Source organism: Colletes gigas, unplaced genomic scaffold (genome assembly GCF_013123115.1).
Source record: "Colletes gigas isolate AHSC1104 unplaced genomic scaffold, ASM1312311v1 Colletes_gigas_Sc00014, whole genome shotgun sequence".
NCBI classification, from domain to species: domain Eukaryota; kingdom Metazoa; phylum Arthropoda; class Insecta; order Hymenoptera; family Colletidae; genus Colletes; species Colletes gigas.
Window position 1 is genome coordinate 1,280,699 of NW_025106643.1, and position 15,378 is coordinate 1,296,076.

The 15,378-nt window shown below is 38.3% G+C and overlaps 1 protein-coding gene across 5 annotated transcripts in view; it reads left to right on the forward strand.

Moving 5' to 3' along the window:
• The window catches only part of LOC122399543 (protein kinase C and casein kinase substrate in neurons protein 1), a 49,036-nt gene that overhangs the window by 22,923 nt on the left and 10,735 nt on the right, over positions 1-15,378 (forward strand). For all 5 annotated transcript variants that reach the window (XM_043400297.1, XM_043400292.1, XM_043400293.1 and 2 more), the window contains exons 2-3: positions 14,451-14,842; positions 15,107-15,295. In XM_043400297.1, coding sequence (XP_043256232.1) covers positions 14,480-14,842; positions 15,107-15,295 — 552 coding nt within the window. In that variant the 5' untranslated portion in view covers positions 14,451-14,479. The remainder of the gene's footprint in view (positions 1-14,450; positions 14,843-15,106; positions 15,296-15,378) is intronic.

The window sequence follows — 15,378 nt, forward strand, 5'->3', positions numbered from 1 at the left end:
AATAAGTAATTTAATGATATAATTTTATATCTCGAAAGGAAATCAACATTTTATTAAAAAGATTTATGAGGATCAATTATTTCCACAGAGCTGTTGCACGAGAATTCCCGCTTAAGAAACACTAATCGTTGAGTCGTTCTCGAAAATCCTCAGCCTTGACCAATTTATGATACGAGCACGTACAAACGTAGACGATTTCGAGCGTGAACGTCAGCATAATTAGCGGCCACAAGTAAATAAATTCTTTTTTATGACGCGTGTTGCGGTTACGTAAGCACCTTCTGTTCTCCATCGATTAGCGGTCAAACCGTGTAGCCAACCTTCGGGCACAGCCATCTTGGTTCCGCGCGTGTCACCGAAGGTGCATTGATTCGTCATCTTTCTACAGTTATAAATAGATAATTGTTTTGAGTAGTTGCGCAGTTCGTAACCATAAACGTTCCAGCCTTTCGAAAAAATATCACTGTTACTTTGAAATATTAAAGTTTATTAGTTTTATCTCAAGCAAACTGGTATTCCAAATATAACATATATGCTGCACTTTATTTACAGCATTGAATATTAAAATTTAATTAAAATTAAGTCTTTCGTTCCGAATTTTGAACTTTAATTATTTTCAACAGCCTGTAAATACTTAATGGATTGCTCTATAATTCACGATTTGTTGCAAGATCATTAAATTCGTTTAATGAATGCGAATCCCGGCGCTGGCGTGTTCCAGCGCTGTTTAGCGGTAAATTTACCGTATTCCTTAATAAAAATAACAACTTCGCATAATGTGCTGTTTTAAATGTAAATGGGATACCAAATATAATACAACGTTTATAAATATCACGCTGAACCGAGGACCTCTGGAAAAGCGCGGTTTGCATTTCCTCGCAACTGTACTTACGACCATCGAGAGAAAATGCATGCACGGATATTAACATTTAGTAAAGTACATTATGCGCATTTAAAAATCTCGTACACGTTTCTTTAAACGAACTACACCCTTCACTCTTTAACCCTCGCGTACTGATCGATTGACAGTTAGATTTGACGGATATAATATTTGTTTTAAACAAAGTAATGCATTGAATTATTATTCATAGAAATTATTTCTCCGTTCGAGCTGTAGAATGTGGTACGGATCTATTATTAACGTATCGACTAATTGCACATCCCTTCTGACGGTACGTAATCACATCGAGTGTTTATATATTTTGCATTGGGCGGCCCTCGTTGCACCTTGCATCCTGGAGCGACGTCAGTCGAGCTCCGACCGCCGCGCTGCACGGATGTGCGTTGACCGTGTCCAGAGCGGCGTTATTTATAAATCGGTATCCGTGGTCCTCGTGTGTACGATTCGTTCGGTTTTTTACTGCCAATCGGGCGCTACGCGTGTGGTTCAGTGCAGTGGATATCCAGTGGTTGGAACCTCTCCTGTGAATTAAGAAACATTCCGTTCTACGAGGGTCGTTACTCAACCATGCTACTTCGCCAAGGTAAAGATCCTGCGTTACCACCTTGTGATTTCACTCGACGATTACGTGAGTCGTTCATCTGTTATTCTGTTTCCGTAAATTCGATTCAAGCTCGAGTCTATCGAATCATTTTTATTACGTTCGATTTTCTTCTCGATATTTACTACGAGTTCAGAAAACGCACAGAAACTACGGAATTCTGTGAAAACCCAGACTTAACTCAGATAAAAATATGAAAAATATTATTTTCGACCAAGTTACAAGCCTGCAAATTTTCATCTGATTCGTTGCAAGCCCTTCCTCGTGAGAAACGATTACGTAGGCCAGAGCTTTTCAACCTGTAGGATTGCGACCCAAAAGTGGGTCGCAGAACTTTGCTTTCTGTGTCATGGAACCACATACCATGTATCAATAAGATATTAGGCATTTACAAAACAAAAACGATTAAAAATGTACATTGAGTTATAATTTTTTTTTAAATCATATTTCCTTTAGTTGGGTTCCACATTTTTCATAGTAACTTGTATACAGGAGTGTTCAGCTACACCTGGGAAAAATTTTAATGCATTCTAGAGGCCAAAACAAGACGAAAATCAAGAATACTAATTTCTTGATGGAAGCTTAGTTAAAAAGTTATTAATAATTATATTCAAAAATTTCAAATCGTTCTGGAAAAATTATTTTCAGTCGAGGGGGTCAATTGCAATCATTTCTGGTCATTACATATATCCCCGAAATCCTACCCACTTTCTAGAAAAAAATTCGAGAAGGTGTGAAATTTTTGGGCAAAAAAAAATTTTTCAAATCGTTCTAAAAAAATTACTGTCGGCTACGGGGGTTAATTACCGTCATTTTTTGTCATTACACTTTTCCCCGAAATCCTACCCACTTTCTAGAAAAAAATTCGAGAAGGTGTGAAATTTTTGGGCAAAAAAAAATTTTTCAAATCGTTCTAAAAAAATTACTGTCGGCTACGGGGGTTAATTACCGTCATTTTTGGTCATTACACTTTTCCCCGAAATCCTACCCACTTTCTAGAAAAAAATTCGAGAAGGTGTGAAATTTTTGGGCAAAAAAAAATTTTTCAAATCGTTCTAAAAAAATTATTGTCGATTACGGGGGTCAACTACAATCATTTTTGGTCATTACACTTTTTCCCGAAATCCTACCCACTTTCTAGAAAAAAATTCGAGAAGGTGTGAAATTTTTGGGCAAAAAGAAATTTTTCAAATCGTTCTAAAAAAATTATTGTCGCTTGCGGGGGTTAATTGCAATCATTTTTGGTCATTACACATATCCCCGAAATCCTACCCACTTTCTAGAAAAAAATTCATTACCAAAAATATACAGCCTGGCTTTTTAACAAAGCCTCAAACAACAAATTATTATTCTTTATTTTCGTTTTATTTCTGCCCCTAGAATCTCCCATTAAAATATTTCCCATGCAGAACGATTTTATGCGCAAACAATTAAAATGTAAAGAAACAAATCCATGTGTAGTGCCCCGGAGAGTTTCGTTACTGTAGGTGGCGAGGGTTGTGATCCTTTCAAGGACATTATTAAAAAATATATTTGCCAGACGTAACGCGATAGCGTGACGGCAGCGTTGACGTGGAAATTGCCAGTGGAAAGTCGTATTTATAGAACCAGTGACGCGTTGTTGTCGGTGTGGGATAAATTCATTTGAATGACTCGCCCGTACGCGAATAAACGCGGACGTGGAAATGCAAGAGAAGTTTTCGCCGCGGAGTATCCGAGCCTCGGAATTTTCAAAGTGTGTTCGCGGATAGGGGACGTGGATCAAGGATACGCTCTGATGAATGTGTGTTCCGGCGGGAACGCACGCGTGTACGCGGTGATGTATGATCATCAGTATGTTATACCGTACGTACCAGCCTTTATGATCAAGACTTAATTGCTGCCAATATAAAACCACAGTTATCTCTGGCTTGCACGATTAGAAAAATATATAGACTGTGCCTTACAATCGTCGCGTCAAAATTTATATTTCGACACTCATCGATCGTAATCTACTAGTGACTTTCGAGACACGTTGTATTAGAATTTCTTTACAGTCATTGTTTTCCGCTCGATTGCATTAAAAACGTGTTCTCGATGGTAGATCCTCTTTGTCAGAGAGAATCAGTCGACCCAGGCCTGAATAGATCAATTATTTAACCCCTCAATGCCGCTCTATACATGATACGAACATCTATCTCCTCGTATACATAATTACGAATCTGGGTAACCGGTTTAAATTGCACTATGTTACACCGAATCATTAAAATGCATACTATTTATCGTACATTTTTATTAACAATTTTCTAACATGGGATTTCCGGGATACGCGAATCGTTCGTACAAGCATAACAGCGAATCGAAGCACTCGTTTCCGAGAGATTAACTAGAGCAATCATCCGGCAAACGAAACATCCGATTGGCCAATCCTATTTCTTCCCACAAATTCTACAAGTTTTTCTAAATCTGAAAAATGTTCGTAAATTCCAGCGAATGCATTCGATTTCGCAGCCGCCATGTCTTTTATCAATTTGTGGTAAATTGGATGCGAATAAAAACATAACAATGATCGACCTAAATATAATTTAAACTTTAGCTGTTAGCTGTGGAATTTATGAAACTCTGGCGACAGTTCTCGTGCTCGCCAGCAGAGGGTTACGCTCTCTCGCAAGTGCTCGACCCAAAGAAGCAGCGTTTGTCGATTGGTTACCGGGAACACGGTTAATTTCTGTTTCGTTATTTTTGTACGTTGTTACGCGCGCATACGTGCATCGCAGACACAGTTCGTTGCACGTAAACGCGCACTTGAATCACGAATATGCACCCAACATATTTTTTCTCTCTTTTCTTATGGATACGGCTACTGTTTTCGTTCCGCGCGAAAGCTGGTTCTGTATTAATCAAGATCTAAAGAATCTGGGAAATCGTTAGTTCGGGTAGCATACAACGATCCTTCGATGGTCAACAATCTTCGCGAAACACATACATCAGAACATGTCGATGGAAACATCCATTAGAATGTTTATTGCTCCCATTTACGATATTTAAATTAATTAAATTATTATTTTTAAAAACGGGTAAACCTACTTCTGATATTTTAGACTATATTTAACAGTCAAGGTATACAAATTTATTCGGAAGAGTTTCAAGTTTGGTCGAATCGATAATTCAATTTTTTAGTCCTGGCAGGACAAACAAATTGAACACTCGCTATAATGCATGTGTTCCTGTGGTCACGAAAGCGTTAACACGTTCACTGCTGCGCCATGCATATATGTATGCACAATACTAATGGTTTGGTTGCTGCGGCCTCATATTTTAAGACGTGACATCTAATCCTTAAATAGGTGCACAAGGGTCTAGCGAACTCCCCCTGGAATACATTATTTGCAGCTGCCCTGATACAAACTAACTATAAATCAAAAGAATGTTTGTTAAAAGACGTCAACACAAATATTACGTTTAAATATTATCCAGTTCTAGACGCTACGAAAGTTACGAGACCCCCGCGACTAGCTCGTTCGTGTGCATTTCGTTGAAACGTTACTGGAAATGAAATCTCAGCGACGCGGTAACTTCACTGTCTGGAGATGAAGCACGGGACTGAAATTTGTCGGAACCTTTACGCTCCGAATATTTCAAACCTTTTTCCCGTGTCAGTCTGCTTGCCGGTCTCATCCATTTTCCAACCTTTTGTTAGGACTTCAGTTACCTACCAAGTCACTTACAATGGGCTTGAATAAAAAACGTTAAAAAGCACCAAGTGACCCGCTACAAAATAAAAATTATTATTGTTGTTATTATCATTAAACTAACTTCGTTTCTACAGCGATCTTCACTGATCATTACTGGGGGGGCCTTAAATAAACTATGTGTGTATTTCTGATAGGGTTAGTTCGCTTATACGATTCCTATAACTAGTAAATAAAAATCTAGATCATTTTAGTATCAGATTACCCGCAAATCTATGTAGTTTTCTTTTATTGTGTTGTGTCTTGAGCTTGTTGTGGTCGAGAAAGGGTTATTGACTGTATTGAGGGACACAGTGTCGCCATCTATCAGAGTTATCCGAATGGGACTTCCCCGCGCGACGCCCAGAACGTTCATAGTCCTTTTAGTTATAAAAGAATATCGATTGTAAATTCAATTAATTCGCGACAAATTTTTGTACAAAAATCAGCTTCAATTCTTTAAATAAAGAATTTGTAGAAACTGTATCGATACAAATTTAATTATGCTGAGAAATCTAATCGTTGAATCACATTTAAATAAATTCGACCGATAAATTGGAGTTGAAATTTAGTATTATAATTCGAAATTTTCAGTTTCTGTAACGTGACCTAGCTGAACACGGCCACGTGCGCATCATGCGCTGTGCAACGTCGCGAATTAACAGGCTTCTTGTACAAGGCCAATGGAAGAAGCTCGGCCTAATTGCACCTTCGTCTTCTTATGTTTTTCAGCTCTGAAAACTTGAAAAAAAAAAGGGGCATTTCTAACTAGCATTTCTCTCTTTGACGTTATTATTTTCCATGCATCGTGGAACGAAAAATTTAGGCACGATAGAACCTTAAATCGTACTCTTGTTCCATTATTATTACGTAAAAAATATATGAATTTTATTTCTTATTTTCAGCGACCAATATCTCATCGAAATGGTCGAAATTTATGATTAAAAGAGAACTTACCTTATCGTGTCTGCTGAATTTTGTCCGCAACTGTACGCAAATTGCGTTGAAACGCCTTCCAAGTTGTTATAACAGTCAAGGTAGCTCCGTTAATAACTTTTCGCAGTTCGTATATGTAAAAAGTCCGGTAATAAATTACTGTTGGATAAGAATCGCGCGATAACGTATCGTAATTGTGCCTTTATCTTATCGTGTTTAGCAGCGACAAAAGCTTCTGAGAGAGGAATGATTACATATCGATAAATAATTACTCGAAATGCACGATCGCGTACGGGGGAAAAAAAATGTTTCTATCTTTGGAGTCGTCGTTCGTAATCGATGAGCATCAACTCCGCGCAAATGTAGCAGCCTTGCAATGGAAAATGCAGGCCATACTGAAATACGAGCCATTAATGCCCACTGAACCTACATTTGTGTTACAATACTTTCCTTCTTTCTTTTTTTTTTTTTAAACCCCCGATTTCTGGGGTACCATCGAGCATCCCAATCACGCTCACACTTTCTCAAAATTTTTAAACCCGACTGTTTGCTCGGCATTCTAAAAATACAAGCAAAGCTAAAACTAACCGGAGCTCTATTGATATTTCTCGCGCGTTTCCAGAGCTAAGAATTTCAACGAAGACTTTCAAAAATATGCAAGTCAATGCGTGTGCAAATACACCTTTATATATTATTATAATTCACTGTGTTTTAATGCAACGATTAAAGCTGTAAAATAGTCGTGTTTTTAAAATTGTTTCGAGCTCCATAAAAGATATATCTCGGCAAGAAAAGTAGGATACGAATTAATGTCTGGCGCGAAGTTCTTAACTGGTGCTTCGAAGTAGCTCTCTAGGCCATCTTCAGAGTAGCGGCAACAGGATTGTGCGGAGTAAATGAGGTTCTTTCTGTGGCAACACGTAAGGGCAATTCATGTTTTGAAAACCTGGCGAGATAGAATAGACGTACGCAAACCGTGCAGACACGTGTATGCACCTTTCATGGAATAGTCTCTTCGCGGGTCAACGAGCTGACCAAACGTTGCACCGAGAGGAATTATGGTTCCTTCCTGCCCTCGATGCTGTTTCAAAACGTAATCGATCGCGAGATTCGCGAGAAATTTATATTCTCGTCCATTAGTCACCCAGACGCTTACAATAGGACCGCGCGAAGTGCTACATATCGAATTTAACACTAACCCTACGGGGATGTGTGGTTTTAGGTCACGGAGGCACGTTCGAGCAACTCTACGGCCTGCAAATAAATTAATTCGTAGACACTACAGTTGCTCGCACTTGCTGTACGATTAAAATCAATAGAAGTTCCCTCGATCTGTTTGTTCAATTGCATCTGTCTTTCAAATGCTCCAATCGAAGCACTTTTCTCTTCCTTGCATACAAATTTAGATTTTTTTAATTTAAGAATAGCTTCTTCCGGGGCTTTTGTACGGAATTTATTAAAGAAGTATAGTGAGGTTATGCGTAAGTGGTTGGTAGCCATGCAGCTGGGTGGGGAGTACCGCGTGGTAAAAGAACTGCGTGTCGCGTTGCCTCGTGCGGGTAATATCGGATGTCTTTATGTGTTTTATAGCATTTCACGTTAATTAAATCCTTTGTTCTTACAATTATGTTGCGTTATTATCATTGACCCTAATAGTTTTTGTCCCCTTATCTTCTTCGAACAGTTCAAGCACTAACCTGTGTGCTAATCGAAGAGTTTATCTCATTGTTAGCATCACTTACAAAACGAAAACAATTCTCTTGCGCAATTTATGCATCTGACGATTCATTTACACTGTCGTTACACCAAATCTGGTGATTTCTGATTAATTCACTAGATTTGCTATTTCGACAAAAGTGTTCGTGTTTCTGTGATCTGTGGGATGAATTAAGATTTACGATGTTGTTTTACATATTCATTGGATCAGTTACGAATCCTTTTATGCGTGGCTTCCTGTGTGTCGTCGCTGCGTAGTTAGGGGGGAAATAGGTCAAAAGGTTTATTTCCGACTGGTCCGAAAAGATGTGGCGTATAGTTGGTACAAAAGGAATTCGATACACGTAAAGTCCTTATGTCTTTCCCGGCGATTCGTGTATGAGGTCGCTTTTAAGGCCATCCATTTCCGCGGCCGTCGTATTCTCAGTATTGTTCATAGCGTTTCGTGACGCGAGTTCCCATCTCGAGATTTGTGATCTCTAGAAATCATTTGTGCCTTGGCTAACAATTTCTGTAAGTAGTTTTCGCTCTCTTTTCCTTTGTCTCGTTAATATTTCGTGCGCTCGTTCGGACGAACGCGTGTACTATAAACAGTTTCGTAGCTTACGTTCCAGAGACCACCATTTAATCTGCAAAATGCATTCAATGAATATAAAGTTAACACTTGAAACTCTCAACTTCTCTTCGAAATAATTTAAAAGGTTTTCCAATAAATGAAACACACGAAACAAAGTATAGATTGTGTTGAAACAGGCTTGGCATGGGTTTTCTAGAGATCGTAAGAAAGTCGGGAACGAAAGTCCCATCAAAATCGGTCCAGTGGTTTTTAGGATTATTAAGGTCAATCGTTCGTAATTTATATCTCTCTGAAAAAGAATTTGTATCGATGTAGATTAAGCAAACATTACCGATTCAACAAAGTGGAATAAACGTAATCTAGAAACGCATGGAGGTCGATCGAGACTGGAAGTTCCTCCAGAGTCGATAGAATTTAAATCCAGTTATGGAAAGTGTATTTTTTAAACGTAACGCTTTTACTTGCAAGTAGAAAGGTGAACGTACGCGCAAGTTCATTTACTGTACTCGACCTATAAATATAAAAAATATAAAAATAACGTCCTCGTGCAACCCAGTTACGGCAGACGATGTTATTTTTGCACCAAAAGTTTAAACTTTCAACGCTCTTCCCGCTACCAGGAATAATAATCATACATTTCGTAATTTTCTTGTTTATCGAGACGTTGGTCATGTTTATTTATATCTTATCACATTTTTCCACACGTCTGCAATCGACAATTGCATCGAGAACAGCAAACATGATGTCATCGATATCAACAGTGATCAGAAAATTGCTGATAAAATTGTTAAAACTGCTTCGTTTTTTATACGTCATATTTACTCTAATAATATGCAGAGATCTTTAACATTTGAAACACTTTGAAACATTTAATTTCTAATCGTTTTGTGGGATTAGAAATCGCTCAAGTTAGTTTTTGTTTGTCTCAAGGAGACAGTTTCTTAGGCTGACCTGGACGTGTAATGACCAAAAATGTTCATAATTGACCGCTGCAATCGAAAATAATTTTTTTACAATGATTTGAAATTTTCTAATTCCAACGAAAAATTTGTCCATCTACACGATTTTTTTTCTCGGAAATGGTTAGGAATTCGAGGGTATGTCTATTCACCAAAAATGATTGTAATCGACCCCTCCAATCGAAAATAATTTTTTCAGAACGATTGGAAATTTTTTTTTTTTTGCTGAAAACTTTCACTCTTTCTCGATTTTTTTTCTCGAATATGGTTAGGATTTCGAGGGTATGTCTATTCAACAAAAATGATTGCAATTAACCCCTTCAATCGTAAATAATTTTTCCAGAACGATTGAAAATTTTTTTTTTCTTCGAAAAATTTCACTCCTTCTCGAATTTTTTTCTAGAAAATGGTTAGGATTTCGATGGTATGTCTATTCACCAAAAATGATTGTAATTTAGTCCCGCAATAGAAAATAATTTTTTTGAAACGATTGGAAACATTTTTTTTTTCGCCGAGTAATTGAGGCACTACCCCTGCAGATTTTTCTTGAAACTTCGTTTTTTATTTTTAATAGTTTTGTTCGGCGTCGTACAGAAAAGTTGTCTAATAGTTTTTGGTAGCTACCTATGAGCTCTACTTCAGAAAAAAGTTTCATTGAAATATATTCCCTATTGTAGGAATTATAGCTGTTTGAAAATTCGACCATTTTTATGGGATTTTCCTTATTTTATGGGGTGAAGAAACAACTTTTCGAATATTTTTGTCATTTCTACATATTCTTCTCTCAAATACGCGTCGTTTGCTTTTTTAAACATCAAAATCCTCCAATCCGTTCAGAAGTTATGGCATTTTAAAGATTCGCAAGAAATTTCGGGGGGTCATTTCTAGGTCAGATATCATATTTTCGCTAAGGAATTTTTTTCTCAAAATTGCGTAGGATTTCGGGGGTATAGGTAATGACCAAAAATGTTCATAATGGACCCCTGCAGCCGAAAATAATTTTTTTACAACGATTTGAAAATTTTTTTTTTTCGCCGAAATTTTCACTCCTTCTCGAATTTTTTTCTCGAAACTGGTTAGGATTTCGATGATATGTCTATTCAACAAAAATGATTGTAATTTAGTCTCGTAACAGAAAATAATTTTTTTAGAACGATTGGAAATTTCTTTTTTTCGCCGAAATTTTCACTCCTTCTCGAATTTTTGTCTCGAAACTGGTTAGGATTTCGAGGGTATGTCTATTCACCAAAAATGATTATAATCGACCCCTCCAATCGAAAATAATTTTTTCAGAATGGCTTCAAATTTTTTAATTTAATTTTTAAATAACTTTTCGACGAAGCCTCAATCAATAAATTGATATTCTTAATTTTCGTCTTATTTTCGCGTCCAGTACCTCCCATCGTAATTCTAAACGCTGTGGAAAAAGTACCGAGCAACTCGTTTTCCAGAAACAGAACGAACAGTCGCGGGGCTCCGTGTTCTGGCACGGCTGTGTAGCAATCCTTAGACGTTCGGTTATCCTTGAGCCCGTGGTCGTCCATGAGAGCTATAATAGGTTCTTCTTAACTTGCAAATAACTTCTTCGGTAGTAATAACGCTAGAATCGACTAATCAGCGCAAGTCGTGGCGCCTGGAAGATCTCTGGCGTGTACCGTGCTTATCGAGCTGGTAGGGCAACATTCCACCGTTCGGAATGACCGTACTCATTCCTCCGTGGTCCCTCGCGAGCACTGAAAGGATTCACCTAGACGGTGCAGCGCCGTCTGGTTCCATCTCCGGCAGCAGCGTGACTGCGAACGTGAAAGGTGAAACAGGAAACCATTTCGTTCACCTGTTCCACTCGACGCCGAAAATTGAACTCCACGGGAACCTTGATCCGACCTTCCCCTCCGCGATGAGCATTAAAGGCCCTCGGCTGGCCTGGCAGCATTCCTCAGCCCACGCTTGTTCTTCCCCTTCTCCCTTATCCCTCTTCATATTCCTTTTTTCCTTCCTTTTTGCCCATTTCCCTCGTTTTTCCTCCAGCAAAGGTCGCGCAATTACTGTTACAACCCGATAATTAAAGCACTCGAACAATCTCAAAGGGATTCTCAGCTTCTATAAGTCTCTGGCTGTCGCAGCTACCGATTCATTCGGTCACCAAACAAAAACGAAGAACATCTGGCCTTGAACTTTTCGTACGTCCATCGAAGATGCAACTGGCAAAATTTCGCGTTAATTGCCTGGAAACGTAATTCGTGTTTACCTGTCCAACAAAATTAATCGCTGCGTTTCCACAATCAGATAGCAAAGTTCGCGAAGCGAATAGTTTTCACCTGGGCGAATCATAAATATCGAAACGACACAGGATCCATTGATTTCGCGTTTAACGTTGCTCTGGAAATTAATTAACTGTCCCACGCATCCTACGATGAGGCAACAAGCTCCATTCCCATGCGTTCTTCATTAATTCAACGCACGGATCTACGAATGAGAAAGAATGACGGATGCTATTTAGATACGTCCAGTGGCTGTTGACATAACCGTTATAACAGTGCAATTGTGCATTTGACCCTTGGAATATCGACACAATGTGGCCCCATTAACGGCTGCTTTGTTTCAATGGAAGAGCTGCGCTTGCAGTACGAGCGTCTTTGATTACAGCGTGTTAACGAACCATTGGACTTTGGCAGTGTCAATTTTGTAATTTGTTGACATCGATACGGGAGACCAAACGTAGACGAAAATGCTTTAATCTAATCGTATTCTAATTATTTGTCTTAAACCATGATATACAGGGTGTTCGGCCACCTCTAGCAAAAATTTTAATGAGCGATAGTAGAGGCCAAAATAAGACGAAAATCAAGAATACTAATTTGTTGATGGAAGCTTCGTTAAAAAGTTATTAACAAATAAATTCAAAAATTTCAAATCGTTCTGGAAAAATTATTTTCGGTTGCGGGGGTCAATTACAATCAGTTTTTGTCATTAGACATACCCACGAAATCCTGCCCACTTTCGAGAAAAAAAATAGAGAAGGTGTGAAATTATTCGAGAAAATTAAAAAATTGCAAATCGTTGTGGAAAAATTATTTTCGGTTGTAGGGTTCAATTACAGTCATTTTTGGTGAATAGACATACCCCCGAAATCTTGTGCATTTTCGAGAAAAAAATTAAGTAAGGGCGGCACTTTAAACGTTAATAACTTTTTAACGAAGCTTCCACCAACAAATTAGTATTCTTGATTTTCGTCTTATTTTGGCCTCTACTATCGCTCATTAAAATTTTTGCTAGAGGTGGCCGAACACCCTGTATATCATTTTGTATCACTGGTCGTTGAAATACTGCAAAACAAGTTTCTATCATTATTTCTATAAATAACAGTAGAAGACGAAAATTAGAAAAGTAAAAAACGAGCTCTTTTCTTAGAATCTAATAAAAATATGGAGTTTTGTTTTTTAATTAAATGGTTCAAAGTGTTTCAAATTGTATTCCTGAAATATGGATATGATATTATAATTAAATTTGTTCTCTGTTTTATAAAGTAAATTATAATGAAAGTGCTAGGATCTTTAGACTGGATCACTTAGCGAGAGAGGCAAGAAAACAAATTCCATTTGCGTTTCTTCCATACTGGGAGGAGTCTACAATAATTCACGGGACAGTGATTCTCGTCCCTGGATTTAATTCCTCTCTACTTTCTCTGAAGCTTTCGACTTGGACATTTCTTGGCAGACTCTCGATAATACTTGCACGTAACAGTCCGTCGTGCATCTTCCATACAAATTCTGCCCCAAACTTTGCTCCAGAAACACAGCTCCGGCGATATACGCCTATATTTATCGTAAACTCGAATAACAAGTCTTCTTTTTAGACGTTTTGTGATTTTGTTTTGTTGGGGTCCTTCGAATTTAATCATTGACGCTTATACAGGGTGGATTCATCACATATTATGTAAAGAAATTACTTGAAAAGAATCGTCAACTCGTGGATATGAAACACTGTTTTTTGAATCTTTCGATTTTAATGGAGTTTAAAAAAATTGAATATAAAATACAACTGTGGATAGTAAGAAACGTGTGCTGGACAGTGTGAACCTATATTTCCTTTCGCGTATTAGAAACGCCTAACTGGGCTAACCTACCAGGCAATTAGGGACACTCTGACGATTATGCCTACAATGTCATCATAAAGTGATCGTTAAATCATCAGATTCGTCGCAGGAGGTAACTGGATCGTCGCTATCGTTATCATTGACCACCCACCATGAGAATAAGTAATTGCAGAAAGGTATAAAGATGTTATTTACCACGTTTCGATCAAAAGCTAATAAATTTATAGTAGAATGAAACATATACTGGTGAACGAAATTATAAGACACCCTAAAAATGATCTATCTACTGAATATCGTAGAGTAAGATTTACCCTATCCTTGCTCACGATCGATCCATAGTCTGGTTCAGTTTCTAGAATTACCCCGCATAAATATAAGTCAATTGTAGCTATCGTTTATTACCGCTTCATGTGAAAACTGCTGGAGGAATCACGACGAAACTGGAACGTATCCATGGAGTAGTTCAACTTAAAATATAAGCTACGTAACAGTGCCAAGAGAAGGGGTGGTGGGTGGCGCTGAGAAAATGGCTATGTTCCATATCTCGCCTGCAATTGATTTTACAAATGCATACTATTACTAAAGTTGGTGCAAAATAATGTTTGATATGAACACATTTGGTCGGAGAAAGTAGTGTAGTACTTTTAATATCTGCCACGAAGATGATTCACAGTTGTTGCGTAGGCTCAGCAATTGCTGTGACATAACTAATGATAAGATATAAATCCAATCCGACGGCTCGTGTAGCTGAATAAGCAAAGTCTGACGAATAAAACTAATTTTATCGTCGCTATAATAACTTGGTAAAATTCTCTTTGTCAGCATTTCTGGGTGTATTGATCTCTGAATGGGAACTTTTTAAATAAAGAATTATGAAGAATTTTGCAGTTTAGTGGGTTAAATTAACCTTGTAAATTTAATCCCACCTCTCACGGTTCGTATCTCTGGTTCCAGGTGAAAGGAATTTCTCGACTTAGGCTAGGATGTCACATCACAGCGACGATAACATGCTCATAGCAACATCAGACTCCTTCTGGGAGCCGGGCAACTACAAACGAACGACCAAGAGGATCGAAGACGGACACAAGCTCTGCGACAGCTTGATAGCTCTGGTCCAAGAGAGGGCGGAGATCGAAAAGAGCTATGCGAAAGCGTTGAAAAATTGGTCGAAGAATTGGAACGACAAGATCGAGAAGGGCCCCGAATATGGAACCACCGAGGCAGCGTGGAAAGGCGTCCTCGTCGAGTCCGACAGGCTATGCGATCTTCATCTCAGGGTCAAAGAAAATCTCTGCAACGACATCATTCAGCAAGTGAAAACGTGGCAAAAAGACACCTATCACAAGGTGTGTCTATTGCTCGATAGATAGTATATTCTCAATATTACCTTGGACTTCACCACAAATTGATACACACCATTTTTCTGCAATAAAAGGCCCCATTTAATGAAATAAAATTTTTGGGGCAGCTTCTTATTTAGTCTAGATGATATTCACGTTTTATAGAAGAACTTGAGACATTTAAAAAGTTATGAAATTCGATATAGAGATTCGATATTAAATTGCTTGTAGAAATTTATTGATCTTAACGAGAGTGTGGGTTCGTTGCAGTCGATGATGACGCTGAAAGAGCGTAAGGAGATGGAGGACGCTTTTAAGAAAGCGCAAAAACCGTGGGTGAAGCTTTTACAAAAGGTCGAGAAAGCCAAGTCAGAGTATCACAATAGCTGTAAAACGGAGCGAACCGCCGCGAACATGGAGAGGAACGCATCGGCTGACAGTTCACTTTCGCCAGACCAGGTAAAACAACAGTAAACCTCTCTTGTTCCTCGTTCTCTATGTCGATTACAGTAATGAAAAGTTACACCATCCGTTGCTCATTC